General features: G+C 40.0%; 6 protein-coding genes across 13 annotated transcripts; 4 read left to right on the plus strand and 2 right to left on the minus strand.

Moving 5' to 3' along the window:
- Nucleotides 1-15: 15 nt before the first annotated feature.
- LOC134190676 (tRNA (34-2'-O)-methyltransferase regulator WDR6-like) lies at nt 16-5,691 on the plus strand. Of its 4 annotated transcripts, none has more exons than XM_062659148.1 (29): nt 16-74; nt 156-272; nt 362-431; nt 561-651; nt 731-831; nt 909-1,047; nt 1,105-1,226; nt 1,290-1,386; nt 1,441-1,509; nt 1,576-1,623; nt 1,686-1,749; nt 1,816-1,859; nt 1,923-2,020; nt 2,338-2,498; nt 2,553-2,621; nt 2,709-2,746; nt 2,809-3,030; nt 3,094-3,243; nt 3,314-3,394; nt 3,454-3,543; nt 3,611-3,703; nt 3,767-3,827; nt 3,963-4,016; nt 4,104-4,506; nt 4,571-4,884; nt 4,957-5,103; nt 5,169-5,272; nt 5,335-5,423; nt 5,478-5,691. In XM_062659148.1, the coding sequence occupies exons 2-29, from the start codon at nt 200-202 to the stop codon at nt 5,551-5,553; spliced, it is 3,168 nt and encodes a 1,055-aa protein (XP_062515132.1). In that variant the 5' UTR covers nt 16-74; nt 156-199; the 3' UTR covers nt 5,554-5,691. The 4 variants fall into 4 exon arrangements, with proteins under 4 accessions (XP_062515132.1, XP_062515130.1, XP_062515131.1 ...); XM_062659149.1 differs by having other exon boundaries at nt 29-95; XM_062659146.1 differs by having other exon boundaries at nt 16-272.
- On the minus strand, nt 5,596-7,313 carry LOC134190693 (U11/U12 small nuclear ribonucleoprotein 35 kDa protein-like). The gene is made up of 7 exons (XM_062659173.1): nt 7,172-7,313; nt 7,011-7,088; nt 6,835-6,900; nt 6,705-6,775; nt 6,551-6,641; nt 6,067-6,142; nt 5,596-6,008 (listed from the first exon to the last, which is right to left on the minus strand). The coding sequence occupies exons 1-7, from the start codon at nt 7,284-7,286 to the stop codon at nt 5,711-5,713; spliced, it is 795 nt and encodes a 264-aa protein (XP_062515157.1). The 5' UTR covers nt 7,287-7,313; the 3' UTR covers nt 5,596-5,710.
- Nucleotides 7,314-7,344: 31 nt separating this feature from the next.
- On the plus strand, nt 7,345-14,889 carry LOC134190678 (tudor domain-containing protein 5-like). The gene is made up of 16 exons (XM_062659153.1): nt 7,345-8,131; nt 9,408-9,550; nt 10,199-10,400; nt 10,571-10,736; nt 11,263-11,326; nt 11,382-11,462; nt 11,521-11,582; nt 11,814-11,883; nt 11,946-12,026; nt 12,621-12,844; nt 12,901-13,024; nt 13,119-13,198; nt 13,270-13,317; nt 13,679-13,796; nt 13,963-14,033; nt 14,086-14,889. Exons 1-16 carry the CDS (start codon nt 7,393-7,395, stop codon nt 14,693-14,695), a joined length of 2,883 nt encoding a protein of 960 aa, XP_062515137.1. The 5' UTR covers nt 7,345-7,392; the 3' UTR covers nt 14,696-14,889.
- Nucleotides 14,890-14,977: 88 nt separating this feature from the next.
- Nucleotides 14,978-19,768, plus strand: LOC134190679 (guanine nucleotide-binding protein-like 1). The gene is made up of 16 exons (XM_062659154.1): nt 14,978-15,101; nt 15,158-15,347; nt 15,533-15,620; nt 15,686-15,883; nt 15,943-16,014; nt 16,071-16,148; nt 16,334-16,490; nt 16,560-16,652; nt 17,594-17,707; nt 17,762-17,800; nt 17,869-17,921; nt 18,245-18,370; nt 18,436-18,592; nt 18,646-18,708; nt 18,773-18,850; nt 19,442-19,768. Exons 1-16 carry the CDS (start codon nt 15,017-15,019, stop codon nt 19,636-19,638), a joined length of 1,788 nt encoding a protein of 595 aa, XP_062515138.1. The 5' UTR covers nt 14,978-15,016; the 3' UTR covers nt 19,639-19,768.
- On the minus strand, nt 19,643-22,312 carry LOC134190682 (carboxyl-terminal PDZ ligand of neuronal nitric oxide synthase protein-like). 3 transcript variants are annotated; one of them, XM_062659160.1, is made up of 10 exons: nt 22,176-22,312; nt 22,016-22,110; nt 21,834-21,905; nt 21,531-21,623; nt 21,400-21,470; nt 21,233-21,341; nt 20,925-21,169; nt 20,678-20,831; nt 20,385-20,618; nt 19,643-20,330 (listed from the first exon to the last, which is right to left on the minus strand). In XM_062659160.1, exons 1-10 carry the CDS (start codon nt 22,222-22,224, stop codon nt 19,926-19,928), a joined length of 1,527 nt encoding a protein of 508 aa, XP_062515144.1. In that variant the 5' UTR covers nt 22,225-22,312; the 3' UTR covers nt 19,643-19,925. The 3 variants fall into 3 exon arrangements, with proteins under 3 accessions (XP_062515144.1, XP_062515145.1, XP_062515142.1); XM_062659161.1 differs by having other exon boundaries at nt 20,780-21,169; XM_062659158.1 differs by having other exon boundaries at nt 20,678-21,169.
- A 23-nt stretch (nt 22,313-22,335) lies between these two features.
- LOC134190677 (transmembrane channel-like protein 3) lies at nt 22,336-27,327 on the plus strand. 3 transcript variants are annotated; one of them, XM_062659152.1, is made up of 20 exons: nt 22,336-22,433; nt 22,489-22,640; nt 22,739-23,078; nt 23,406-23,481; nt 23,537-23,618; nt 23,687-23,793; nt 23,869-23,955; nt 24,084-24,238; nt 24,297-24,438; nt 24,507-24,547; nt 24,696-24,885; nt 24,952-25,067; nt 25,123-25,198; nt 25,257-25,646; nt 25,711-25,778; nt 25,845-26,054; nt 26,122-26,277; nt 26,333-26,411; nt 26,481-26,508; nt 26,558-27,327. In XM_062659152.1, the coding sequence occupies exons 2-20, from the start codon at nt 22,568-22,570 to the stop codon at nt 27,175-27,177; spliced, it is 3,036 nt and encodes a 1,011-aa protein (XP_062515136.1). In that variant the 5' UTR covers nt 22,336-22,433; nt 22,489-22,567; the 3' UTR covers nt 27,178-27,327. The 3 variants fall into 3 exon arrangements, with proteins under 3 accessions (XP_062515136.1, XP_062515135.1, XP_062515134.1); XM_062659151.1 differs by having other exon boundaries at nt 22,739-22,829; nt 22,884-23,078; nt 23,687-23,955; XM_062659150.1 differs by having other exon boundaries at nt 23,687-23,955.
- Nucleotides 27,328-27,872: the final 545 nt, after the last annotated feature.

Raw genomic sequence — 27,872 nt, forward strand, 5'->3', positions numbered from 1 at the left:
CGTGACCATGGACGGTAGTGTGCTCAAAGTTCCTGTAACTGCCATAAAGTTTTTAGGAAATACTCTTATTGCAGGTCGGTTGCTATGAGAGTGATGTAGATTACGCACATTGATTTTGTTGATGTTGACATCGATCTATAATTCTAAATTACTAGGAGAAGGACCTTACGTGAAGCTGTTTGATGTAGAAAATGATACTATGCAGTGCAGATTGCTTGTTCTGCCAGGGAGACGGATCCACGGGATTTGCTTGTCAACTACTTGTAGTGCAGGTAATCTAATGACTCTAGCCTTGTTTGTCTGTATTTTTGTGAATTTAGGCATGTTTTTGCTGATGAACTTTAAAGTAGCCATTATGTAGGTGTGACCTTCATTGCACTGTATGGACAAAATAACATTCAGATGGTTCAATTTACTGAAGATGGGAAGAGGTACGATATTGTGTAATTGATTGTAATGAGTACAGATACCTGTTGCACAGTGTACATGTGTACAGTAGTCTCGCTAGTCACGCCCATTTGCGAGACTTAGTTGCACAGTATTTTGTATCATATTTTCAGGCTTTCTAAACTCGGAGAGATGTTAAAGTTTTCAGATTGGATTTTGGATGTTCAATTGCTGTATGAGAATCCTGAGAATGTTACTTTTCCAGTGAGTGCAGAGACTATATGCAGAACAGATATACACAGAATTGTTTAACGTTTGTGATCCCATGAATGTATTGCTATAGGACTGCTTGGCTGTTGCTATGGCACATAACCAGGTAACTTTATGGAATTGGAAAGATCAAACAACAGTAGCACAAATTAACTGCGAAGTTCACTGCATTTTGTATCCAGAATTAATTAAAGATATACTTTTTACTTTATTTTACAATTGATGAAAATCTTTAACACGTGTATTGGTAGGTATTCTTGTAGGTTTTATGGCAGTCAGTCTGATGCTTTGTGGTGTGCATCAGGAACTGTCTTCAATGACATTTTACTTTGGCCGCTTGCAGGTCGTGAAATGAATGCAACAGTTGCTGCTCGCTTGCAGGGGCATGAGGTATTAACTGTTGCATATATCACGTTTTTTACTTTTAGCAATAAACATCGGTGTTAGGGTGTCATATTTTCAATTCAATTCAGTAAGAATGGAGATATGCTTTGTTCGGCTTCTGATGATCGCAGTATTCGCCTCTGGAACATCACTGCTGTTCTAAACAATAAAGGAACAAAAGAAATGTTGAGGAAATACATACACAGAATGCAGAGTCAAGATATTTTGTAGTTGTTGCTTTGTTTCAGTGGTCAGTTGCCAAGCCTTGTGTCAGTCTTGTATGGTCACACAGCAAGAGTATGGGATGCCCAGTTTGTCTCCAATTATGTTGTCAGTGTTGGTGAGGTATGGATCTTGTAGTTACAACAACACATTATTTGACTTTGTACTCGCTTGCAGGATGCAACATGTCGTATATGGGATTCTACATCACAGAGACTCTGTTTGCATACGTTTACGGGTCACAAGGTGTTTTGCTAATAGAGATTTTGTTCTAATGTAGAATGACTGAGTAGCATTTTTGGGTGCTGTTAGGGTCGAGGTATATGGAGCTTAGCAGTAAATGAAACTCTTCAAATAGCTGTAATCTGCTATAGTGCAGCCATGTTTCTGTTACCGCATCTATGTTGAGGTTGATGCTGTAGGCAACGGGAGGTGGAGACACAAGCATTCGATTGTGGTCTTTGAAGGATTTCAGTAAAGAGGCTGGTAAATAATTTAAGTTATAGTTATTTATTGAAAATTTTTATTATTGTATTTGCTTATTGTTGACAGAGCAATCCAGTGTGAGTTCACATCTTCCAGTAACTGACAGTGTGGTAGGATTGATATTTGCTGTAAACATTACTCTTTGAGGTTAACTGGCACTTTTGTATTAACAGGACAGTCTTGATGATTTTCCTCGATTGGTCAAACTTATTGATGTTAATACTGCTGTTGTCTTCTCAAACATTGGGTTGGTAATTAAGCACAGTATAGGGTAACCAAATTCTGATGTACTGTTTTATCAATAAACTGTCATGTCACTATAATTCAGAAATATGTCTGAATTGTGGTATAAACCTTTACTGATTGACAGATGACTTTAAATAAAATTGTACAGTGTAAACACTATAGTTAGTAGACCATAAGGCTTTTTCTGTGTCATTGTGGTGCAGTGGTGAAAGTCAGCATATATATTACCATGTACTGTTACAGTGATAACTAATTGAAAGGAGTATAATATGTATACTGTAGCCAAACTGTACAGTACGGTGGTGTGGTAGTAAATTGATTTTAAATGCTGACCTTTTACAGAAACATTTATGTGTGCAAGTCTGATGGTTTGAACTTGCAAGATTGGACCTGTATTAGACAAGAAGCCTCCTATGCATCATACAGTGTTGCAGCATTGTCACCAAATCACAATAAGTTTGCTGTTGGCAGCCTTGATGGAAGAATCAAGATAATAACCATTGGTTAGAAATTCTCAGATATGAGTCGATCTACTTGTTGACTTTATGTTGCTGCAGATACAGGTGATGTAGCAAAGGAATGGCAGGCGTATGATGGGAAAGTTTTCAGCTTGATATGGGATAAAGGTGTGGTTATAGTAATCATGCAGTATTGCCTGCAGTTTATTAATCAGTTAATTGATTAATTATAATTGCACACTGTTTCCACATCAGAGGAGACCTTATACTCAACAGGACCACATGGAGATGTGGTTAGATATTCTTTTAATATGCTTTTCAAGTTCTGTAGTTCTGTGATTCAATATTTGTCTAGATTTGTTGGAACATGGCCTCAGCAATGAAACTCTCAATTTCTGATAGTCTGTTCAAATGTTTTCTTCCTTTGAGCAAACATTGTTGGATCACTGCAGTGGCTGTACTACATCTAGAAACAAGAGTCAGTCCATTTGATGATTCAATGATTTTAATGTGTGGAGACCGAAGTGGGTCTGTCCATCTTTATCGTGTGTCCACAACTAAATCACATCATTTCACTGTTAGTACATCAGTTGGTCCTTCAGTTGTACAGGTAGTTTCAAAATAGATTTGTTGCTTGTAGCCGCACCAGTCATTTCATGGACTTCATGGCAAACACGGTGTGTCCCACATCTGCACACATGATGATCACATCTACTCAGCTGGGAGAAATGGGGTGTTTATACAGTATGAATTCAAGGATGACCAATTAGTTGTGATAGATAAAAAGAGGGTTTGTTGGAAGTATAAGTTGATTTTATTAATGGTTTAATAAACTTCTATTTTGTTACGAATCTTCACAGCCTATCAAGGGCATGCACTGGATTGAGCAAATTTTCTTTACAAGCAGATCAAAGAATGTCCTGGTTAGTGGATTTCATTCTGTGAGTAAATTTGGAACATTTCTTTATCCGTTCACAGTATTGAACAAATGATGTTGCAGACGGATTTTGTACTGTTGAATTGGAAAACTGGGGAAACAATACTTAAGTGTTATTGTGGTGGAGCACACAGGGCATGGGACTTTCACATGGTAACTTTGCTTATCACTTATAGATACAACATATTTGCTGAGGCTTGTGTATGTTAATTGTTTGTAGAATGATGACTTTTCATTGGCAACATTTGCCTTTATAAAGGGAAAAGAACTGCACATTGTACAGAAACAACTGGACAAAAGACCCGTGCTACAGGTTATTGAGTGCTGGTACAGTGCCACTTATATGTTGCAATTACATTAGTTTTGGACATTGTAGGAGCCGTTTCATGGTCGGGAAGCTGTTAGTATGTGTATCTTACAAGAAGATAATGAAACTGGTAAGACATGTCGAACTTGACAGTTATTCAATGTGATGGCTAAATGAGTGCTAGTTTAAAATATGATAAAATATTTTAATAACAACTGGTTGTCACTGCTGAATGCTACGGTTTCAGTCAATATTTCCTATGCAGCACAGGCTGTTATAGCTACTGGCAGTGAAGATTGTGACATCATGTTGTGGAAATGTATCCTTTCTTCTATCCTGTAGAGGAAGGTAAATAAGACACGTCTTTGCAATAATAACAAGAAATTTCTCCTTCACTTGCAAGCAGTTGATCCTCTGTTGGACCATTTACAGCCCTTGATGTCATGTCCTGGACATGTCTCTAGTGTAAGGACACTGTCTGCTATTCCATTTGATCAAGGGGGAAGTTTAGTATTATTTTCTGGTGGTGGGAGAGCTTCTCTAAAGTGCTGGTATCTGGAAGTTTGTGTCTCTTTGAAAGTTTCAGAGGCAGTATGTCATAGTGAAAGGTCTTCCACTTGTGTTCGTGCCCACAATGTGACAGAATTGAATTCTCCTCTTTACCGGCATCATCGCAAACCCAAACAAAGTGATGAATCTGAAAGTCGGGTAATGTCTTTGTCATCTTTTGACTCAGCTTGTTTGGATTGCAACAGAACGATTGGTGATGGATATATCGTTATATCTGGCTGGTCTGATGGATGTATTAGGTACAGTATAACCATACTGAAGTTCTGTATGCATGTTGTTTAATAATTGACCTTTTGGGAACAGGTTCTACCACTTTTCTAAAGAGAGGAAAACTCTCACACATTTGATGGAACTGCCTTTTCACAATCATTGCATTATGTCTGTTACTCACTTGGTTCATAGCCTTGAGGAAGAGAGGCGTGGTTGGTTAGTGGTTGCATTTACAGCTGCAACTGATGGACGTATTGCAGTGTGGAACTGCCAGGATCTTCTGTCAAACGGAGCTTCTCATTTTGTGTGTTCACCAAATGAATCAGATAACGGTCAACACGATCCAATCTCAGTGTACAGTGCACATCAATCAGGAGTTAATGACATCACTGTTAGCAGACACTCAGGTATAGCTAGGCATACCTGTACTTTACCTCTCTTGTGATTATCTCTACTGCTGGCTATGTTGTACCCATAAGGTTTAGGTGGGTGGCTTTTGGTGAGTGGTGGAGATGACAATTCTTTGTATGCCTCTCTGCTGGAAACATGTCTAAAGTCTACAACAGCAACACTGGTACCCATTGCTAGTGGTTCAAATCTTGATGCACACCATTCATCTATAACTGGTTATAATAATAATAATGTACTTGCTTGCGGACAGGTGATTCGATCCAACTTGTATACATTGCAGGAGTTCGAATTGACCATATTGGCTACATTGTTTCTGTATCTGTTGATCAGACCATCAGGAGATGGAGTGTTGCAATTCATGACCAGGTTGTCAGCTCTGTATACGTAAGCAAGCATTTCAACATCAATTTTGGTACTTCAAATCAATATGTACCACATATATGTAGGGCCCTGTAAAGACACTAAGATGGAACTTGGTTCAATCTTGTTTTACCAATGTAGCTGATGTCTCTGCTATTATACTCCTACCAAGAGGGTAAGTACCAAGCATTGCTCAACAATGATTGTTTATCAGCTTGTTGTTTGACAGGCATGTAGGAGTGTGTGGAGTTGGCATTGAAGTAATTAAATGGCAGCCAGAAAATTGCAGTGAGAACATCAACTAAAGACAGACTTCAGTAATTGTAACACTTTGAAAGACGTTATGGTTAGAAGCAATTTATTATTTATTTAATAGCTGAACAATATAGTACATGTATTATTCAATAATTGCACTTTAAAGTTGCAATTATATTACTGTATATTTTGGATTATCTGTGTACGTCACCTGTTGTGCTTGTGGTGGTGCTTATGTTTGTGATGATGTTGGTGCTCATCACTGTCATGTTTCTTGTGTTTCACCTTTTTGTTTCGTCTTGGAGTCCGAGACCTTGATCTTGTTACTCGATGATGATGAGAATCACGCCTTGCTCTCTCTCGACTTGATGATCTTCTAGCCCTGAAGTTATGATTGTACCTTGTGTCTCTTTCACTATATCTGTCATAGTTGTCCAGATGTGTCAGGCCTCGCCTCTGCCCTTTATACACTTGACCAAATATCCTCCTTGGCTCACCAACTATTCTACAGATGAATGTGCAAGTAAAAAATGATAAAATCTCACAGTAATATTGAAGCCGACATAGGTTTCCTGAATGGTCTGTCTCTTCCTCCAAACCGCAACTGACCTGATTCTTTCTTGCCACCAAAGCCACCACCTACAACAGCAAGTTTACAGTCATTGGAGTATTAATTTGTTAGTTGAAGATAAAGTTTCCAAAAGCCACAAATTTACACAAACCACACAACACAATTAGCAGAATAAAATCAGCAGGCAACCCGACAAGGGCTAAGAATATATTGAGGTGAAAATAAGGAAAATAGCGCAAATTGATCAAAGACTCTTAATTAATTAATTAGAAAGATGGTATAAATTTTGTTGTAATGAATTTTACATAAATCTAATTCAGAAAGACAGTGATTATATAATGTCCATATTTGGTTTGAATGTCACATCTTACAAATACAAATGTAAGAAAGAAATGAAGGCCAAGTGTCTTGTACTCGAGCCAATGAGAAATCTCTGCTTCTATACATTAATTAGTATGATCATTGGTATATGGTACCTAGGCGTCTTGGAATCCAGCCACGCAGTGTTCGCTCACACTCAAAATCTACAAAGATCTCTCTTCCATCAATGACAGCTTTGTTGGCATCCTAAACAGAACACAGACACACACATTTGACAGAACAATTCCTATAACAGTTAATGCTATATACACGATAAGCAGTCTTTGCACTTGACTGTTGTTCATACTCAAAGAAAGCATACCCTCTAGACAGTCCTGTGACTGAAACAGTGCATAGTTATTTTGTAACCATCTGCTGAACTGCATTGAAGACACTGTACCTATATCTCTCACAAGTCGAAATCTTTTTATCTTGCCATATTTCTCAAAAAAAATTTGAATTGTTTCTAGAAGATAAATACTAAGGTATACACACTACACTGTATGTAGAATACCATAACATTTAATTATCCATTCTTTATTGTGGAAATTTTCCAACGACCATGTTGTACTGTACCCTCAGTAGTGTCTCTGTCCAGTCTTGCCACAAATACTGTACAAAGCGGATCTCCAACAACTTTTTCGTTTGGCTTATCTACAACAAATCATCTTATTGTGCATAAACAAATAAATACCAGTACTTTACATAATCTAATTTTGAAATCTCTTCAAACATACATTTGGCATTCATAGCTCTAATAACTGCTTTGTCATGTGGTACTGTATCGGTGCCATCGATGCTACCACATTTCAGAGGATCGTAGATCTTCGCAAGAGGACTCCATTCATCCATAACGCACGCTACTTTCTGTGTCCCGTATTGTAAAAACGCGCGAGCGTGTCTGTATTGAAATCAAAAGGTGACGTAGGCGAGATTCTGTGTGGCGACGCGTTGTGCAATGGAACAGCGGCTGGAGTTGGTGAAGAAGGAGATACGCTCTCTTCTAGAAAGTAGGAAAGGAGGCTGTACCGTCAGCGAACTACAGAGAGACTACAAGAGCTTTTCCGGTCGTGAATGTCCATTCAGAGAATTCGGACACAGAAGTTTTCGTGAGTTTGTTGACGCGATTCCCGACGTAGTGCGCGCTAGTTACTACCAAGGGAGGGAAGTGCTCGCTGCAGTGAGTACAAAAGAGACAGCACACGTTGTGAAGCTGATAGCGAAGCAGAAATCAGCAGTGAAAAAGAAGGGCAGTGCACGACCCCCACTGAGGAGGCCTCGACCATTGCTTGGCAGCTTTCCGTTCTTGTCGTCAAGTAGGCCGTTTGGACACTCGCTGCGTCAGCCACAAAGAAGAACGACAACGTACACGTATCCGCCTGCTCAGCATAGAACACCGCTACTCGACAGAACACCGCCTAATCCTCGGTCTTCCAACGTTCCCACGTGGTGCCAGGGAAGAATATCAGAGATAGTCGACTCTTTTTCGAACGGTTGTTCGGTACATGAAATGCAGTCTGTGTATTTGAGTAAATACAGCGAGCCTATCAACTTTGGACAGTTGGGTTTCCGGACTGTTTTTGACATGTTGGAGTCGATGTACAGGTATGTGACGCTAAAGTTTGTACCTGGCAGGGGGACGTGCTTGTTTCCAGTCGCAAGAAATGCTGCGAGAAATGCCAATTTGTCAGCTGATGGTACGTCTTTGTTTGTACTAGATGTTCTAGAGTTTTCATTGGTTTTAATTAATTAATTAAACTAGTAAATGAAGCTGTGTTTACACCATCCCTTCAGAGCTACGAGTGTGTGTGTGCGTGTGTGTGTGTGTGTGTGTGTGTGTGTGTGTGTGTGTGTGTGTGTGTGTGTGTTTATTGTGGATATTAATGTAAATTTTATTAAATTTGTCTTTATTGTTATTATCATTAATTAACTAAATATCATCATTGTCCCACAGTGACACTACTTCGAATTCAGCACATTCACCACATGCATGACAGCTAGCTGTGTAACTCTAGATCTTGCACTGAGTTTGCTTGTTATCCACGTTATTTCTCAATTCTGTAGCGCTCTTGCATCGCTTGCAATTGAAGTTGTATTTTGAGGTGGACGCGATTATCATGCTTTCGTTGAGCCGTTGCTATCATGTTTTGTTCCCGTTAATTCGTAGCTCTAACTTTGATCGATCTTGTACGTCTCCTACCTGCATGGGAAATACTGTGAAGTGACATGTCTAGCGACCGGACCCAGAAGAAAGCAGCATCAACGTTTCCTACGAATCTTTCTTGCAAGACGATGTCAATTGTTCATCATCAGTACTATAGTATACTTGCACTTCTTTATCATATTGATCCTTGAAGATGGCATGCATGTTGGTTGTGTGCATGCATGGTTCCATGGGACCTTGGCTTGCCTTCTTGAAGAATGATAAATTTGTTTTATGATTCTTTTGTAAAAAGTAACAGAGGCGTACATCTATTACCTGAACTTTACTCTGCGCTTCTCAGTTTGACGACGGTTTACCTTAGAATGGGTAAATGACATCTCAGCTTTTCTGCCATAATGTGCGAGATTGTACGTCACCCATTGTTGGTGTTCCAAAAGGACTGCTGATTGGCTTGACAAACTTTTGAGCGTGACACACGCTTATAAACAAACATAGGTACAAAGATAGCGACATACCGACAGACAGACCAGAAGTCAATTCAGCCCGTTTAGAGTGAGCTTCTTGCGAAGCAGTCCACCACTTATTGTGGTATCCTTCTTTACGCTCGTAGCTTAATTAGATAGTTGTGTATTGAGTGGATGTACTTGTCATGGCTGGAAAAAGCAGTAAGATTGTATCTGCTTTTTTGGGTCTATATTTATTAGTGACTTTTCGAGTAACATTTGACATGAATGAGTAATAACTTAGACTTCAAACTTTATTGTTAGAAACATCAGGCACTTGATATCATATGATTTGTTGTCTGTTAGCTTCTACAAAGAAGCCTGTCGCTAAAGCCACAAGTTTCAGTACAGCAAATGGAGAGAATGAAGACAGGAGTGAGGAGTGGTCAGAGCCAGAAGAATTCAAGCAGTCTGACTCAGAAGAAATTGTGAGAACTAACCTGTGGAAGGTGAGAGATAAATTTGAAAGAAGTAACAGTTTAGCTGTTGTGGAGTGTATCTAGTAGGGCTAAACACACCCAAAATTTAAGTGCATATGTGCATATTTCAGACCTCTCAACTTTTCACACCAAATCATGAGACTGTCTTTTGTACACCATTAAACGTGTCCAAAGTAGGCACAGTTAACAGCATACTTGTTAATAATTGGCCTTGCTTTAGGTTTCTGTGCACACTCCAAGGCTTCGCCTTGAACTTCCAAATGTTACTTTAACTGCAGTTAGCTACCCCGCTCGAATACCCCAGATACGAGCAAGCAGAGCCGTTTAGGAGAGTCTAATTCAAAGAATCCTATGTCCAGAAAGACCTACACAAAGCGACTGTCAGAGTGTCTCACGGTACACTGGTCAGGAGAAACGGACTAGCAATCATGAGAATTGGGCACAAATCGTGAGACATGCCCAGAAATCCTGAGAGTTGAGAGATCTGATATTTAACATCCTTTAGTGTGCTAAATTCTTTTTAAATAATTGAAGTACATATATAGTTTGTATGGTGATGGATAACGAAAGCTGACACTTTATGGAGGCAATTATGTATACTTACATTGGATGTTTATAGTACATTTTTGATGGTATGACTTAAGTGTGTTGGTGTAGATTTTAGAGAATAAGACGAGTGGAATGTGGGCTGCATCACTAGCTGCGGGCTATCGAGAAATGTACGGTCATGATATACCCTTTAAATCACTTGGGTATGAGTCAGCTGCTCAGTTTTTGAAAACGGAGAATAATCTATGGGCAGCTGAGCAACCAGTGCCCAATAGTGATTGTATCGTCTTTCCGTTACCACTAGAGGATGGTAAGACTAGATATTAATCTATTTGCTTGTTTGTGTCTTTGCTGTGTATTTGTATTATATGTTGTTATTTTCTTTGTGTTGTAACGTTTTGTCTTTGTCATCTGGTTGTATGCGTTCACCGCCAGTGACCTCATTGTTCGTTGTAATCTAGCTGTCATTGTGTTTCTTAGACGAAGAATTTGAAGAGTCGGCTTTGTACATTCATGACTTGGATCTGTGTGATCTCGATAAGAAGGTTGTTTATGTCTTTGTCTCACACGCTGATGATCCCAACAGTTTCTTCGTCCAATTGCTGGAGAACAGACAAGCAATTGTTGAACTTGGAAGCCAACTACAGTAAGTTTTAAAGTCTAGTTGCAGGTCTTACTGTATGTGGTAGGTCTATTTTGTTTTATTGGATGATATTGGGTAGTCAGCATGTGATTAGCATGGAATACACTGCGGTAGGCATTTTGTATCTATTTCTTCTGTCTTAGCGTAGCATTTGTACGAACAAGCATGGCTCAGAGAATGGCAGCTCTGACAAATTATTGGCTATACACTTGTTAATAACATTTAGATGCAACTTTGGCGTAGTGTGCAGAATTTTGTATATATTAGAGTAATCTCTAGGTGGCTTGGGTTTGCCCCAGACAGCCTAACAGGTAAACAGGGTATTCATTCATTTGCAATGACATACACGCTGTTTCCCGAAAAGTTGTGATGGTTAGACATGTGTCTTGTCTGTTTAACTGAATCTTATTAACATATTGAGGACAAATTTATTTGCATTGTTGTCGTGTAATGTCATGTGCTTTTTAGCTGTTGTTGGTTTGGTATTTCGGTTGATGCCAATGTTGTTTTCATGTAATTCTGTGACTAGGAATCGATGCTCTACAGAGTCACCATCAAACAGCCTTGCTTCTAGACAGTTACAACCAGGGATGGTACGTATGTATAGTTATTGATTTAAGGAAGAAATGAGTTGGCTCTATGTGATAGGCTTGTTGTGCCATGTTTACGGAGGACAGCATGTGGTATAGAGCAAGAATAGTTGGCGTAACACAAATGGATGTTGTAGAGGTGATTAGCTATTTACTCGATGTAACGTGGCAGCGTTAATTGTAGTTTTCGTAAAAAGGTCTTTTTTGTTGACTTTGGAAACTGTGAGCAGGTTCCAACTGCGTCACTGCGAAAGATAGAGTAAGTGTAATACTGTGTAGAATTATGATGTAAACAATTGTCTAAACCAGTAGTCCAACTCTCTGTTCTGTTTACGTATGTATTTATCTGTTTGTGTATTTGTGTGGCTTTTGAGGTGGTCTGTCTGTCTCTGTTTGTCGGCCTGTCTATCTGTCTGTCTGCCTGCCTGCGTGTTTGACCGTCTTTGTAGTGTTTATTATGAAATCTATCAAGCATGACTGTTTCTTTCAGGCCTTCTTTGTGTGAAGTTTCAGCTCAAGCTGTTCACTGCAGGCTTGCTCGAACGGAGCCCATTGGACAGGTGGCTCTGTTGTTGTTATACCGGCCATCTGCACAATGTGTGTAATGTGATAATTTGTGTAGAGATGGAGTGTCGATGCAGTGAAGAGATTTAAAGAATTGACTGTGGGTAAGGTGTTTGCCGGAATGGACTGCATCTGGAAGGTAATACAGTGGCATTTAATGAAATGATCATATACTTGTTAGTTAATGATTATCAGTTACTCTTAAATTGCAATAACCGGTACATCATACGTTTTAGTTTATGGAACGTAAATTGTTGTCTTTGTTGCTGTCACTCATTGTTGATCATTTGAGATATTACCATACCTGCTTTTGTATTACCCCGTAACCCATCAATCCCCCATCTCCAAGTTTGGCCCAGCTAACATTTCTTGCACCTAAGCTCCACTTAATTGGTGAAAAAATTTAGCACCATAGGTTGTGGCAGCATTCAGCATTTGAACATTGAGTTCTCAGTCATGCCAAGAAAGATTCACTCTCACAGTAGAAAAGAAGTGCTTCATTAGAGAATGGCATCGTCAACATGGCTTCGTAGTGTCAAGGACGGCCAAAGAATTTGATGTGGATAGAGAGTGCGTTTGAGATTAGGATTACAACTATGATGGCAATTATGCATGAGCTAAGTACAAATTTTATCTGGAAATGGTGTAATGGGCAGTTGTGGGTAACGAGAGCATGCAACAATTTATGATGTCGTTTTCTGGTTGCTGTCATATGCATTAACTTTGTATGTAGGATGGTGTATTGACGTTAACGCTATGTGATACACATGATAATGAGAAAGATATTTATGTTCACCACGTTCTGGTTTCTGAGAATTTTGCCAAACACCACGAAATAACTGAAATAACATCTGATTTGAAATCAGAACAATCATCTAAGGACGGTCACGTTTCTGCACTTGTCAACGGAGTTCAGAACTTGGCAGTGGCATCACCACAACATCGATTTGTTAAGCGGTTTGTACAGTGTGTAGAGTTAGCGGTGACAACATGTGATTGCTGTGTTGTTATAGAGTACAATTGACTGACGATCACGTTCTACACGTTATCAACCACTTTGGAACAGCTTACGTTATGGGTGCAGAAGTGGTTTCATGGCTATGGCCACACGAGCCACATTTGGTTCTTAGTTCTAAGGTATGTATTCTATCTATAGCGTTGCATTTCTTTTATAGATTGCTTTAGTTGGCGGCTGTGGTTGATGATGTTTGGCATTTGTCTATGTTTTTAGTTGGAAGAGAAAAGACTTGTCGTAAAACGTGAAGTACTCAGTCGTAGAGGCCACAAACAATTGTTTACCGAGTTAGAAAGGTTAGTGGGCTTTTTTGCTTTTATGTATCTGCAGGTGGTATCTTTATTTCTGTTGTGGTTTGGTTATGCAGTGATTTCAAGAATCTTGGATCGTATCTGACAGTATTTGTTCTGACAGGGTAAGGTGCTAGTTAGAACAGAGTTTGTGATTTCACATATACAGTAAAACCTGTACTTGTGACCACTTCAGTAGTGCGACCATCTGGCTAAAGCGACTATTCTGTGTACGGACCATTTGTAATACAAATAAGCTTGCTAGTGCGACCAACTGGCTAACGCGACCAGTGACCAGTGAGCACTGTCATAGTGACTAACCTCAAAGTCATGCGTGTGGTTGTTTTACTGTAACTTTGTCGGGTAACGTATAACCATGAGTTCATGTTTATGAAACATGGCGAGGACATGAAAGAGTGCCGTTTAGTATTGTTATAAGGATAGAACTATTTAGTTTGAATTATTGATTGGTGTGTGTGTTGATAGCATTCCTGAGATTATTGCCATCTATGGCAATCCGTACAGTTTACTGTATCGCGAGTTACAAAAGGAAATTGAAGCATTCGACTCTGATCCTTACTGGTCAGGCGGAGAAGAAAAGATTGTAAGTTGTTGTTGTAACATAGTGTAGAAAGGAATTGTACCATTACTGTATGGACAGAGTGGAAACTGACTAATAATAAGGAAAACTATGAGACCAAGAATTTTTAATAGATTTGTTGTGTTTGGTGTTGTGCAAAGAAAGGTTGTTGTTACATTGTTCACTGTAGGAGCAGCCAAATTATGATGATCTAAGCGATCATGAGTTGTGTCAAGTTCATGCAGAACTCGATTTTATAAGGTCAACATTGTAGCTTCTTTGATTTGTCGGTGGTTTACGTTGACGTCTATAGGAATAAACTACTGAAAAATATGCTGGATCTTGAACAGAGTACGGACACTGTGGACAGGCTCGTTAGTATCGAGAGGCAGATAGCGGAGGTTAAACAAGCAGGTGAAAAGAGGCTACAGGAAAGGAGGTTAAGATATGATGCCGGACATGAAGTAATTCCATCTGCTACTGCTTTCTACGTGAGCAACAGATTGACAGCACCAGTGCCAGGATCGTTAATACCAGGACCAGGACATCTTGTAAATCCAGGATTTGGTCGTGGACATTTATCTAATAATCCTTCCATGCTTGGTGCTGAAGGTGTGATGTCTCGCCCAGTTTCCATGGGCAGGGGCATGACTCACAACCATGTTATGACATCCGATCTAGGAGGAGGGTCTGTGTATTCACAAGTACACGAATCGTCTGTGCAGATGCCTGCAAATCTGTGGCAAAATCAACATCCTGTTTCTGTCAGTCAGTATGCGGGTCTTTATCAGTCTCCTGAAATGGACTCGCCGTTTACTGACCCTGAGATTAGAAATGTGGGCTTGAATGCCTACCGTGCTGCTGTTCCTTCAACTTATCACATCAGTAGCAACAGGACTAGCTCTTGGGGAAACAACATCTAGCCAATTGCAAGGCGTTGTTCGTGTTTTAATAATATGTTTTGACTGCAAAATCTAAGGAAACTAGAGAAAGACTGTATTATCTCAAGACACCGTTATGGACATGTATAAATGTTCAATAAGTTGACATAGAGTCTATACTACTTAAATATGTTGGTTTTATTGAAAGAAATAGCTCAATTTGTTTGAGAGAGAAACGACTGTGCATTGTGTAACTTTTCTGATCGTGTTGTATTGATTAATTTGTCTTTACACCATGATTATATACACCATGGGTATGTGCTAATTAAATTTCAACGCCTTATCCGGGAGTGCTAACCTAGCATGCCAAGAAAGAAGCCGTTTAGTGGAAAGCAGAAGAAGAAGCAGTTACAGGACAAAAAGAAAAGGAAGAAAGATTATACCGAGGGTAGGAAAATGCGTTTAGCTATAAGACCTTCAAAATTGAGGGAGACTCTTACATAGACACTGGCAGCTATGGAACTCAACGTTCCGTTGATTCTGCATCTCCTGAGCGTATTGTTAGTGATGAGGAGAGTGACAAAGCGTCGACTAGGGAAGACACCGTGTCAGAACTGGTGCCACGACTTCTGAAAATTCACGAGCAGCCGGCTGCTCAGCAAGTGATATGCAAAAAGGACTATAACCCAAACAGGTTTCTTTAATAGTGTGTTAATTTTTACTGTTTCATTTTTTAGTCATGTCTGTCTGTCAGTGTGTCTGTGTCCCTGTCTGTTTCTGCATGTGTTGTGTTTGTCTGTGTCGACGTCTAGCTGTGTTTGCATGCTTATTACCTGATATATAATAGTTTAATTGTTTTTTTGTTGTCTGCTCATGTAGATTTCGATTACACTTTGAAGTTCAAACTGATGATTATATTGAAAGAAGGAAAAGAGAATCTCAACAACCACTTGAAATGCTTCCAGAAGTAGAGCTCGCTTTTAAACAATCTTTTTTCTTTTTTTCTTTTATTGACTATTTACGTTTGTTTAGACTGCACTTGAAGTATCACTGGATGATGTTTACCAGCCTGGTTCAGTGTTAGACATACCAAAGAGACCGCCATGGACATACAAAAGCACAAAAGAGCAGGTACTGAAAAAAGAAGAAGAAATGTTCAAACGATACCTGGAAAATATTTATGACAAGTACAAACCAGAACAGCTCAGCTGGTTTGAACACAATTTGGAGGTCACTTTACATGTTACCAGTAGACACAATGTCTGACTTTTGTGTCTTTTTTTGTTCAGACATGGCGGCAGCTATGGCGTGTCTTGGAAATGTCGGATATCGTGTTACTGATAACTGATATTCGACATCCAGTATGTTGACATCAGGCTTGTGTGTAATAAAAATTGATTGTTTTGTATTCTAACAGGTACTTCATTTTTCTCCTGCACTTTATGAGTATGTTGTAAACGGTCTCAAGAAAAAGCTTGTTCTTGTTCTTAACAAGGTTCGCATTTAACTATAATATTGCACTAGTATAGCCCAACGGCAACCACACATTAGTTTATTGCAATCAGTTATTGTATGCACAATTGGAGTATCTGATATGCACAGTAGCTGGAGTTGTGTTGTACTTTCTGCATAAATTGTTGTAATTGTCTTCTGGTCTTACAAATTGATTTGATTTTTCAGATTGATTTAGTTGCTCCATCACTGACTGTTGCTTGGCGAGACTACTTTCTGTACAAGTTTCCTCAGCTTCATGTTGTGTGCTTTACTAGCTTTCCTAATTCAGATGCTACTACTGGTATGGAGGAAAATACAGGAGCGAAAGGTAGCAAGAAAACAAGTCAGTTTAGTGTAGATGTTTTTGTTAACTAAACACACACACACTAACTGAAATGAATGTTGCTATCAGTGGGATTACTTAGCAGAAGGCGGAAAAGGATGACAACAGCTATTGGTGGCTATCAACTGTTGGAGGCTGCTAGACAGCTTTGTGTTATGAAAGGTATGTTTACATCAATGACGCTGCAACAAAGCTACAATATTAAGGTACACTCCGTCGTTTAGCGCTACGCCCCCGCAAACTTGATTGCATGGTACGCAATCAAGTTGGAAGGTTGGGCTGAACTACAGGTTACAAATAAGGAAACGTACGGGAGCGATTTTACAATCTCGTTGTTGAAGCAGATTTCAAGTCGCGCGCAAACCAACTCGTCACCTTTTCTCAGGTCGAAGGCACCAAAAAGGTTACATTTTACACAAAACCAGGTTTGAACATGCGAGCGCTACATAGCATGAAAACAGAGCACATATGGTGATCACGTGGTAAGGACACGTGATAAGTACAGCGCACAAATGCAGTGCAGATGGTCCCTTTAGTCTTGCATCCGCATCCACGCCTGTTTCATAACCCACGAGCACATTTTCTCAACATCTCACGAGTGTCTTACAGCATTTTGATGGTAGCGAGGTTCTTAGCGTTAGCGCGCGTTGACGAAACGTTTCTCGCGTGACCATCGTATGTGCTGTTTTCAAGCTATTTGCTCCTAATATCTAGCGCTCTCGTTGCCTGTAGTTCAGACCAACCTTCTATCTTGATTGTGTAGCTATGCAATCAAATTTGCGTGGGCGTAGCGCGAAACGATGGAGTGTACCTTTAATATTATGAGTGTAAGTAAGGATTTACTTAAAGTAATAGCATAGTTTCAAATTTGTGTCAGATGTCATCGTACATGTTTGTAGTCAACAGGAAGGTGCACACGGATATATAGCTACGTATCTATTTGGCATGAGCACATATGACATTTATGAGATTATTGGCACTTTGTATGCACCTAGAGAATGATATTAGGAAACACATTTCCAAAAAAACACGTCATGTGTAGTACTGCTTGAAGACTAACTTGATGTGATTTTCATGTGCATAGTGAACCTTTCTTGTCACAGGAAATCTTGATGAATGGCAAGATAAACTGGAGAATAAAGATCCATTTGAATACTGTAGTGATGATGAGGATGATTATCAACCCGGTGATGCTACTGGTGGACCGTTGTCTGCAAGTGAGTGTAAAGATTACTTGTCTGCACTCGGGCTGATGTAACTCTATCTGTTAGTTGATGGCAAAGACCAACTTTTAATGATAGGGATTGTTGGTAAGTGTAGGTATTCAATCACTGCCAGTTGTTATTAATCAATATGTGCTGTTTTGTGTTCTTTCTAGGTCACCCCAATGTGGGGAAGTCAGCTATCATAAATGGATTAATGGGAAAGAAGGTAAATTAAATATTAGACTAAGTCTTTCTCATCGAGAATGAATATGTACATTTGCTTATTGTACTTGGAAGAGCAAGCCATCAGTCAGTCAACATTGGATGTTGGTTGTTTATACGTTCCCTCCACTTAGTTTTGAGCAGTGGTGTCATCCTTAATGTGACCAGCTATCCTGTCCCAATGATAGTTCCATTAATATTGCATCTATTCAAAAGGCATTATCTGCAAATTGTATTGATGTTTGTCGTTAATTATAGTAAAAGTGATATAGCTGTATGTGGGATGCCAAACTGTAGTTTAGTTTGTACTGGTGATTTTGATTTTAGGTTGTAAGTTGTTCAAGAACTCCTGGCCACACAAAACACTTCCAGACTATCTACTTGACACCCACAATTTGCCTATGTGACTGTCCTGGTCTGGTGTTTCCATCACTAATAGAGAAGAACTTACAGGTCGATTAATTAACATCAGTGAAACGCACTTTGTTCAAACCTATTCATATTACGTTTTTCTCAAGATCTTGTCTGGCATATTTCCTATCTCTCAAGTCAGAGAACCGTACAGTCCAGTTGGGTATCTCGCTGCTCGTATCCCACTCGTTCAACTTCTGGGCATATCGAAGGATACAAGTGATGATCAGTACTCCAAATGGTCGGCATGGGACATCTGTGCAGGTAAAAGCAAATGCATTCAAATAGACCTCAAATACGCGAGTAGTTGCTTGTAGAGTGGGCAGAGAAGAGAGGGTACTTTACTGCTAAAGCTGCAAGACCTGACGTCTATAGATCAGGTTGGATTGTTGTCAGTGGAGACTCTCGACTGTGTCATATACATAATATGCTTGTTGGTTGTAGCCAATAGAATTCTTCGTTTGGCTGTCGATGGTCGACTCTGTATGGCTATGAGACCTCCAAACTACACCGCAGAAAAAGGTAATCGCCAAAATTCAGTATTCGGCGTACTTGTGCATTTCTTTTTAGAAGTTGCGGTACCTTTACCTGTGGAGGCACTACGTGTTATTTCTCTCCATATGCAGGGTTGCTACCTACTTTAGGCAAATATTGATTACACCTACTGTGTATTAGTATAGTGATTGAAACCAAGTCTTAAGATTTTTAAGGCCACCTGCCTTTCAAGATAAACTATTCGTTTAAGGAACAAGGTTGTGATATTCAGTAAAACTAATATTTAATTAACATCAGGTAGCAGCAGAACATTCCTTTATAAATGCATGTCATTGTGGCATGAATGTCTGACATATTACAGATGGTAGGTCACCACAATTGATAAACCAATCTATAAATAGCTTCAAAACTGAACTGAGTGAAGGTTAGTGATATGAATTGAGTGAAGGTTATAGTGATACCCAACAAGGCACCCACAGTTTTAAACACCAATAACTGCTTCCTAGTCGCATCTCTATTGTTATTGCTTGTGCTTGTTTGAAGACTTGATTGAATGTTTCCTGAATTAGACATTTGTTGTGGTGTCTACTTGTTATCAAATATCATTGTCTATTGTAGCAAAGTGGGAAGCTCATCGAGATGTCTCTGAAATGGTTCAACTCCAAAGGCTAGGACTAACGAAAGAAACAATGAACCCGACCCCTCATGATGTGGACCTCAGCAGCAGCTCTGGATCAGATGGCAGTGCTGAGGACGGATTTGAAGTCAGACAGCCCAATACTAGTAACCGTTTTACGTTGCTCGATGACAGCTAAACTATACATACATATATCAGCTTTATTACTTGTGTTACTCAAAAAGTTGATCGCAGAAGCAGCTATACAGCAAGCTTTAATGGCAGGCAGAAAATAATAACCCAAAGTGTTGATAAAAAGCCACCATCTACACAGCACGCTGACAACAGACAGCAGCAAGTGCAATATCTAGCTTTCCTTTCACCTGGCTAGCCTACTGCCCCAAACTGTGACTACAGTATTTTGTCCCATAACAAATCCCCACAGGATGTGTGAAGGTCCCAATCTTGCTTGATAAAAATACACACTCAACTGTTATCGACTCCCCACAAGTCAGCCTTAAGATCGAATTCAGTTACGTCAGGAAATGGAGCATTTGTTGTAACCTTGTTGTTCTCCATGCCCAATGTAAGCAAGTCTGTTGCATCCGGTGGAGTGATGATTGCTGCATTACTGCTGACATCAACCAACTGCACTTCTTGCTGCTCATTATGACTCTTGTTAACCATCAATGGGGTTTCTTCTGAAAAATCTTCGTGATTTTGCTGCGTATTGTTAGGGAGAGTAAATACAATCCCTTTGCTGTTTTGGTGTGCAGCATCTTGAACAGGGTCGACCGACTGCAGGGACTGCAGTTCTTCCAAGTCAACCATCAGCTTACGGACATGAGATAGAAGTGCTCGGTTTTGAACAAGCAAAAAATTAACACGTACCTGGAACAAAGGAAAGTTAACAAAAGTTTAGACACGAAGTTAAACTTGCACAACCTGGGCTTCGATTCTGTTTGTTTTTTCTGTATTCAACTGTTCCTCAAGTTTAACTCTATTAGCTTGTTCGGCCTTCAACTGGTCTGTAAGTTGATGCACATACTGCTGCCAGTCGGTCTTGTTCTCCATGTCTGGATGTACAGAAGGACTGAAAGGATTGTTAGGAGACAACTCAGTGGTTACTGTCTGTGGAATGTCATCCCTTACTCCAGGATTAGGAGTTATCTGGGGGTCCTACAAAACAGCCTGATTACAATCATAGATTGCAGTTGTTATTATGCAATGAGCAGTACTGTATGTTTTGATGTTAACGCAGCTGGGAGTTTATTTGGCCACAATTCCGGATTCAAGAGAATGGTATTATTGGGTATATGTGGCAATCCTGTTTCATTTACCTTTTCTGGTGGTGGATGCAATGGCAGAGGATTAGACGGACTAGGGATCAGCCTAGGAGGGAAAGGTCGAATGAGTGGATCACTTTTTAGATGGATCAATGTCGAATGCTCCTGGTAATTGCTGTCTAGAGCTATCAAGTCTGACCGTTCTTCAACTGTTGCAGGTGTGCCATCTACTGCTTCTGGTTGTGCCACAAGAACAGTGACAGTAGGATGATCAGCAGACTCGACAGGTTGGACAGGTTGCTCCTCACCCTGTATGTTTTCTTCCATTGTGGCAGTTGCTGGTTGATCTGGAGTTTCAGGAGGATTTGCTGGAGGGTTAGTTTGAATCTTGTGACATACTTCAAAAGCCTGACCCAGAGTTCTCACTATATGCAGGGCTTGAGACTACAAATCAAATTAGAACTCTTTCAACCCTAACACACGCCCTTGGCCATTCTATTTGCTCACCTTTTTTAGTGCTTTGAATACGTTACACTTGAACGTGTTATTTGTGCCATCACGAACAATATAACTAAATATCTTCAAGTCGAGCGAGTCGTGGGACACGTAGAATATCCTAACACAAACAAAACATTCAAATCACGTGATCACCAAACACGCGCTAACGAACCAACCTGTAGATAGGATGGTTCATCATCAATATCTCACTTTCATCTACCGGCAAACCTTTCTTTCTCCGCCGAGCCTTCGCGTTAGACACAAACCTCACAACAAGTCACAAACAACAGAACATCCACAATCTTACATCTCTTCGTCGACGTTTTAGCACCTTAACACCATCCACAGATATCGTGATGTGACATTTCGTTTTCCGTATGCTCTTCGCTCTGAACTCGTACTGAAACGAGACAAACAAACACGTCAAGCAGAAGAATATCAACCCTAACGCAACCACGAACGTCTGTCAAACACATGCGACGACAATCTGTCAACAAGTGACGCATTGACATGGCAGCAACTCGCATCCACCAAATTCGATCTCTAGCCCTTCTAACATCCGTTTCCGGTCTGGTAAACTAACAGACATGTGTATCACACGGACACTGACCCTGATACGTCGCATCGAAGCGACGATTTCGACACGACTGGACGGTCTCGGTACTTCCAGAGAGCCGATAAACTGAAACGTACAAATGCAAACAGCAGGAAGTCACACAACGTGAGTTTCCATGCGAAGAGTGATGTGGAATCTACGGCACGCAAGTCTTGGAGAACCAGTTTGAATGTCACCTTTGCACGGAACCGTATTCCGGGTTTGAACGCTTCCTCGTTGTGTAGAGGGATACGAGTATCGTAGCCATCGTCGACTGGAACATAGGTAGTTCCTAATGAGAAAGAAAATAGGGTTTGTTCGCGGTTGCCACGTTTCCTCATTGTGAACAACACTCGCCTCCATCCGGCTTGTTCCACAACTTTATTCGGGTTAAGACACCACTCATCGTCAACGACTTGTGGCGATAAGGCACCTGCTTCACACGTCCTACACACAGCGTCAAATCTCTTTACACTCACGGTGGGTCGCATACGGGACGCCGTGACAATGATATGCTCCCGGATATGACAGAAATATCAGTAGATTGAATGACCCTGGGGTGATACAGGTGCATCGTGCTTCTACATTGTAGTAAGATTTCTACGTCTACTAAAGGTAAAAAACTTCTTCTTTATTTTAAAATACAAGTCTTCAATGTTATTCTAACTAGAGCACACTACACGTCAAGTTTGTGCTGCTTTGTCTCTACTTCGAGAAGAACTCACTTGCTGTTTCTAAATGTGCCTGTTATGTCTGGGACTGAAATTCTTTTGCAGCACGAGGACAGAATTTTGGAAGAGGGTGTGGCCCGGTCAGCTCCAGGTGGGCAGTAACTCCTACGCATACTGTAGTAGGTATGCAGACACGCGCACGTGCGAGGTTGCTAGTTAGTGTAAGTCACGTGACAACGTTTATTATAGCAAAGACCCGAAGCAAGCTAAAGTCTAGAAAAGATATCCTTTCTCCGTCAGAGCAACTAAGAAGAGGGCGCTATGAACATCATGATGATACGTATGTCGACGCCTGCCAACTTCCATTGATTGACTGCAGAAGTCTTTGTTGCAGGGAAGTCTATGTCAACTTGCTGCAGCTGCGAGAAGAAATTGCGATTTCATCACGAAGGGCTTCTTACGATGATGAAATCGATGACGAAAACGAACCGTATGAGACAGATTTGGAACATTTACAGGATGTCAGAAATGCAGTGAAACATCTGAGAGCCGTTCCTGTATTCATGAAAAACAAACTCGAAATCTTACAGTATGATTTGCTATCATGTCTAACTGTCCTTGCGTCCGTTTGTTGATATTTGTATACGTAGATTTTTTTTATTTTTTAGGTGCGCGCGCGCGCGCGCGTGTGTGTGTGTGTGTGTGTGTGTGTGTGTGTGTGTGTGTGTGTGTGTGTGTGTGTGTGTGTGTGTGTGTTACAGTTGCTACCTTTTTGTGCTATGCGCTTTATTGGTGTCTGGATATGTTTAGTAACCTCATTACACTTTGTGCAGTATGCTTATGTATATACAAGCAGTGATATCAGGCATGCTTCTTGAGCAAATAAATGTATGTGTTGTGTATACTCTGACAATAGACTTGCCCAAGAGCTTGAGTCCAAAAAAATGGATCACTTGTCGAAGTTTGACAACTGGAAGTATACCTCTCACAAAGTCAGCATTTTAACATGTGACTATACCAAGTGTCCTGATATATAATGTTGTTCAGTGGAAAGAAAATACTGCACAGTTTTTGTATGCTATTGTGAAGTTTGTGACTCCATGGCAGTCTTTAATTGCGAAGACAGAACGTGAGTATATGTTGTGCTCGTATTGTTTAATTATTTAGAGATTATTTGTCTCTAATTTTTCAACATAGATCGCTTGGGATCTGGAGTAGCTTCATACTTTGTTTTTCTTCGTTGGCTGTTGGGACTGAACCTCTTCATGTTTCTTCTCCTATTAGGATTTGTGATTCTACCGCAGGTGAGAGCCCTCGATTTAATTGGTTACCCTCTGGGTGTGCACACGTTTACAGAAAGCTTACATTTATGCAAACAGGCACTGGTAGGAGAGGGTCTAATGGTTTCAGATGCACTAACTGAAGTTGATGGCGTGTCTAAATTGTCATACATTGTGGATGGCAAGGTACACATATGTATATTAGAATAGAGTGACATGATGTTATGTATATTATTAAAGGAAATGTGAGGCAGTGTGCACAATCTACCTAATGCATTGAACTTATCATTTTAATTCTGTAATTTGATGTACAGGGATATCTTATGGAGTTTTCCCTTTTGTTTTATGGCTATTATGACCACAAGTCTCTCGAGATAACACCAGGTGTTGGAGTATATAATTTACCTCTGGCATTCTTGTTGACTACTGGTGCGATTCTTGTTATTTGTTTTGTGCTCGTATCAAGAAAGTGAGATGTTGAAATACTAGATAGAATACATATAGCACAATTAATTATTTGCATACAGGTTGTTGAAAAAGGACAAAGTAGTCTTTGCTGCTCGACAGAGTTTTCCATGTACGTGGCTGACATTATGTAGCTGGGATCATAACATAGCAGAATCAACAGTAGCCAAATACCGAAAACGTACAGTTGTTGACAGCTTGAAGGTCACATTTTACTTGTGCTTGTGGATTGATTTGATTGCAATTGTAACATCAAGAGTTTAATCATTTAGAATACAGTAACAGCAGACGAGTTGTTGGAAAGAAGCAAAAAGTGAGTAGAAATGTCAACATAGATACTACACAGGAATGAATGTCAATTTGGAAATTTGAGAGCAACTGATCTAGGCTTTATTGAGCAGTCTCCTCAAAGATGTTTGATCTGTCCAAATTAATAATGTTTTGATTCGTTTACTCTGCAGGTGGCAACTGTACTTGGTTCGGATTGTTACCAATGTGATTGTCGTGCTCCTTTGTACAATCAGTGTAGCCGCTGTGTACTTTACTATAAGCAGTGCCACGTGCCTTTTACAAGCAACAAGTGGAGCAGACCTGACCGTTTACTTCCGTAGTGGACTAGGAGCATTTCCTCAGTTTTTCTCTGTGTTGAGAGTGAGCAGTAGCTTGTTTATTTATTAATGCAAAGTTTTGGCTAAACGACTGCCTTGATGTTCTTAGGTTCCTCTAGTTGTTAGTGGCTTGAATCTTGTGTTGCCAGCCGTGTTTGAGTACATAGCTCAACAAAACTGGGAACGACTTCATCCCAGAAATAGACTACTTCTGACGTTTGGAAGGTTATTTATTGTATTCTTGTAGACAAGAAAAATGTGTGCTGATTGACTTTTTTAGAAGTTACATTATCTATCTTGCCAATTTTGTTGTTGTATTAGTAACTTTGTCAACACATCTGAAATCACCTTCTCAAGTAAGACTACCCTGTTATGTCATTTATCTTTGCAGTCACTTGCATGCATTTTCTCTAGGCTAAAGATATTGATGGCACTAGTTGCTGTGTGGATACTGCATCTAATACATTTCCTGTGCTGCTTGATTTTCCTAGTTGTGCTCACCTTGCAACTGGAAGTGTGTCCGAAGATAAACTTGTCCATCTTTCAAATCTTTGCTGGAACAATATAACATCTACATCCTCTAGCTCTGATATTATCAATTTTTTCCCTTGCTTAAACATGCTTGGACCTGACAGTGGAAACTTATCTCATTGCTGGGAGACCGTTATTGGCCAAGAATTGTTTCAGCTGCTTAATGTTGATATTCTTATTGAGATTTGCATTGGTATCTTAGTTCTTGAATGGGGACGAGCTTTTCTTGTATCTACTGATGGGTTCCGTTGCTGTGGGAAGCTGGCAGCATGGGTATGGTGAATTACCTCTACTTTTTATTATATGGCGTATTGTGACAGCTGCATCAAACTTCTAGATTGGATATTCTTCATTTCACACTTCAGAAAATGTTCTGACCCTGACTTACAAACAAGCAATTGTTTGGTGGGTTTGTAGATCTATAATTATTTAATCACTACCCATGTTACCATGCTGAGGTATTTCTATTAGGTTGGGCTTCTTTTTTTGCCCTTTTCTTCCTGGTATTGCCTTACTAGGGATGTTCATTCTCTTCTTCTTACGTCTGATGTCAACTCGCGTGGCTGTTAGACCTTGGCAAGTCTTTAGAGAGATTCGACACAGCACAAGAAGATTTTATATGCAGGCATTGTTTTCCATGCTTATTGTTGACTTTTGTGCCGTTGGGTACATCATTGTTGAGTAAGGAGTTGATACCCTATATAACAAGGAAAGACTGTTTTGTGAGGACAGATTCTGAAATTTTTAGGAAATCACCATCTACAAACTGTGGACCATTTAGGAGCTTGCATTCCATGGCAGACATTTTAGTACAAGTGATAGAAACATGGCCCTCATGGTTGGAGACTGTGATTACATTTTTCAAGTCTATAGCAACTGTGTCTCTTATTATCCTCATTTTATGGTAACACTCATTAAAAATGTGTAAAAGTCAATACTGTCAGTTCCGTTTTCCATAGTTTCCTAGGATACTATCAATGGCAAACTGCTGCTGCATACAAGAACTTTCAAAAGGATCTACTCTATCAGATGAAAGTGGTAGGCACATGGCTACATGTATTGTTTAATTAATCAAATGACAATCTCTTATCTGTTCTATATTCAAAGTTGAGAAACAAGATACAATCCCAACAAGGTTGCTTTTAGTTCATGGTGTTGGACTCCCGTTGTGACGTTCTATTTAGGTGTATCAAATGAGCAAACATTGCCAAGTCCAAGAAGTTTTGTTTCAATCACAACACCAGATGGTCAAGTGAATCAACTTCAGCTTCCTCGCGTTCTTCCTCCTATCAGTGATGTAAAACTTAGAAATAGAAGAGACCAGAAGAAACAACCACAACTAAATAGTGCAACTGCAGTTGCTTCAGCACAACACTTGCAATCACAGGAAGAGAACGTAATGTCAAGACAACCCAAACGTAACCCAGTCAAAGAAGCTAAGCCAAGAGAAGCTAAATCAAAGGAGTTACAGAACAAGAAGAGATCATCATATCAGAGGACACCTTCAATTGCTACTACTGACAATGCAAGCGAACCTGCTCAAGAGTTTGAATATTTCAATTCTGGGTTTGATGATTTATATGCACGCCTGGATAGTGCTGAACAGGAACAGTTAAAGTGGCCACAGTTAAAGAAGACAGGAGGACATGGCAGGAATCCAAAATCTGCTATCCCTGCAACATCTCAGTCATATTCTCACGTACAGGTGCCTAGTTACATGCTGGGTACACAAGGTGATCCATATCAAGATGACTATAATCGGCCTGCTAGTTTCTGGACCACTTTGGGACAGAATGAGAACTAACAATCTTTGTGGGCAGCGTTGTTTCATTACTAGTTTAGAATAAATAAATATATGCATGTTGCTGTGCCTATTCATGCTTTGAAGAAAGGATGTGAAGCTACAAGTTGTAAGTTCATAATTATATCATCATTCTTGTGAAGAAGCAAATAAGTTGTGTCTGCAATTTGGACTGAATATCATAAACAGTAATAGTAAAGAGCCATTACATCACGATCTATTGTCTTCCTCTGCTTGAAATAACTAGAGCTATCAAACTACATTCTCTGCATATATAATAGCATCATTTGTCAAACATAAAACCCGGTAATTTTGTTTGCGTAGGGAAACCGACTTCCGTTTCTTAATAATAAACACCACATCCAGACGAGCGATCGCCTCAGAATTCATCTATAGATCGAAATGAAGTACTATAAACTATGTGGTCGGTTATCAATTCTTTTGGGCGAGAATGTCATACAGACGTGTGACTGCGCGTGTGGTTGAGTCTCGTGACTTGAAGTACGGAACTGCGTCTCACGCAGCCAGCGGATCGCACTGAACAGCACAAAAACGTTCTGCTTCCTAACAGTCTGATGCGTAACAAGTGCCGACGACGTACCGTGCGAAGGGCGATGTGTTGAAGAAAAGGAAAAGTCTAGAATTTTAGAGTTTTCAGAATGTGGGAGCAGTTGGGGATGCGGCATGTTATCAAGAGA

This window comes from Corticium candelabrum, chromosome 15 (genome assembly GCF_963422355.1).
Source record: "Corticium candelabrum chromosome 15, ooCorCand1.1, whole genome shotgun sequence".
Taxonomy (NCBI): domain Eukaryota; kingdom Metazoa; phylum Porifera; class Homoscleromorpha; order Homosclerophorida; family Plakinidae; genus Corticium; species Corticium candelabrum.

Coding starts and splice junctions, on each gene's coding strand:
- LOC134190676 (XM_062659146.1), top strand. CDS start 122: ATGTTGACATCGATCTATAATTCTAAATTACTAGGAGAAGGACCTTAC. Junction 2,747..2,808: donor CAGGACCACATGGAGATGTG/GTTAGATATTCT, acceptor ATATTTGTCTAG/ATTTGTTGGAACATGGCCTC. Junction 3,828..3,962: donor ACAAGAAGATAATGAAACTG/GTAAGACATGTC, acceptor TTTCCTATGCAG/CACAGGCTGTTATAGCTACT.
- LOC134190693 (XM_062659173.1), bottom strand. CDS start 7,286: ATGGATGAATGGAGTCCTCTTGCGAAGATCTACGATCCTCTGAAATGT. Junction 6,901..7,010: donor GGACAGAGACACTACTGAGG/GTACAGTACAAC, acceptor TTTATCTTCTAG/AAACAATTCAAATTTTTTTT. Junction 6,143..6,550: donor CTGGATTCCAAGACGCCTAG/GTACCATATACC, acceptor TTGCTGTTGTAG/GTGGTGGCTTTGGTGGCAAG.
- LOC134190678 (XM_062659153.1), top strand. CDS start 7,393: ATGGAACAGCGGCTGGAGTTGGTGAAGAAGGAGATACGCTCTCTTCTA. Junction 11,327..11,381: donor GACAGTTACAACCAGGGATG/GTACGTATGTAT, acceptor TCTATGTGATAG/GCTTGTTGTGCCATGTTTAC. Junction 12,027..12,620: donor GAATGGACTGCATCTGGAAG/GTAATACAGTGG, acceptor CTTTGTATGTAG/GATGGTGTATTGACGTTAAC.
- LOC134190679 (XM_062659154.1), top strand. CDS start 15,017: ATGCCAAGAAAGAAGCCGTTTAGTGGAAAGCAGAAGAAGAAGCAGTTA. Junction 15,102..15,157: donor GAAGAAAGATTATACCGAGG/GTAGGAAAATGC, acceptor ACTCTTACATAG/ACACTGGCAGCTATGGAACT. Junction 17,922..18,244: donor ATGGATTAATGGGAAAGAAG/GTAAATTAAATA, acceptor TTTTGATTTTAG/GTTGTAAGTTGTTCAAGAAC.
- LOC134190682 (XM_062659158.1), bottom strand. CDS start 22,224: ATGAGTGGTGTCTTAACCCGAATAAAGTTGTGGAACAAGCCGGATGGA. Junction 22,111..22,175: donor GTGGAACAAGCCGGATGGAG/GCGAGTGTTGTT, acceptor CTTTCTCATTAG/GAACTACCTATGTTCCAGTC. Junction 21,342..21,399: donor ATGAACCATCCTATCTACAG/GTTGGTTCGTTA, acceptor TGTTTGTGTTAG/GATATTCTACGTGTCCCACG.
- LOC134190677 (XM_062659150.1), top strand. CDS start 22,568: ATGTCTGGGACTGAAATTCTTTTGCAGCACGAGGACAGAATTTTGGAA. Junction 23,956..24,083: donor CATACATTGTGGATGGCAAG/GTACACATATGT, acceptor TTTGATGTACAG/GGATATCTTATGGAGTTTTC. Junction 24,439..24,506: donor CAGTTGTTGACAGCTTGAAG/GTCACATTTTAC, acceptor TTAATCATTTAG/AATACAGTAACAGCAGACGA.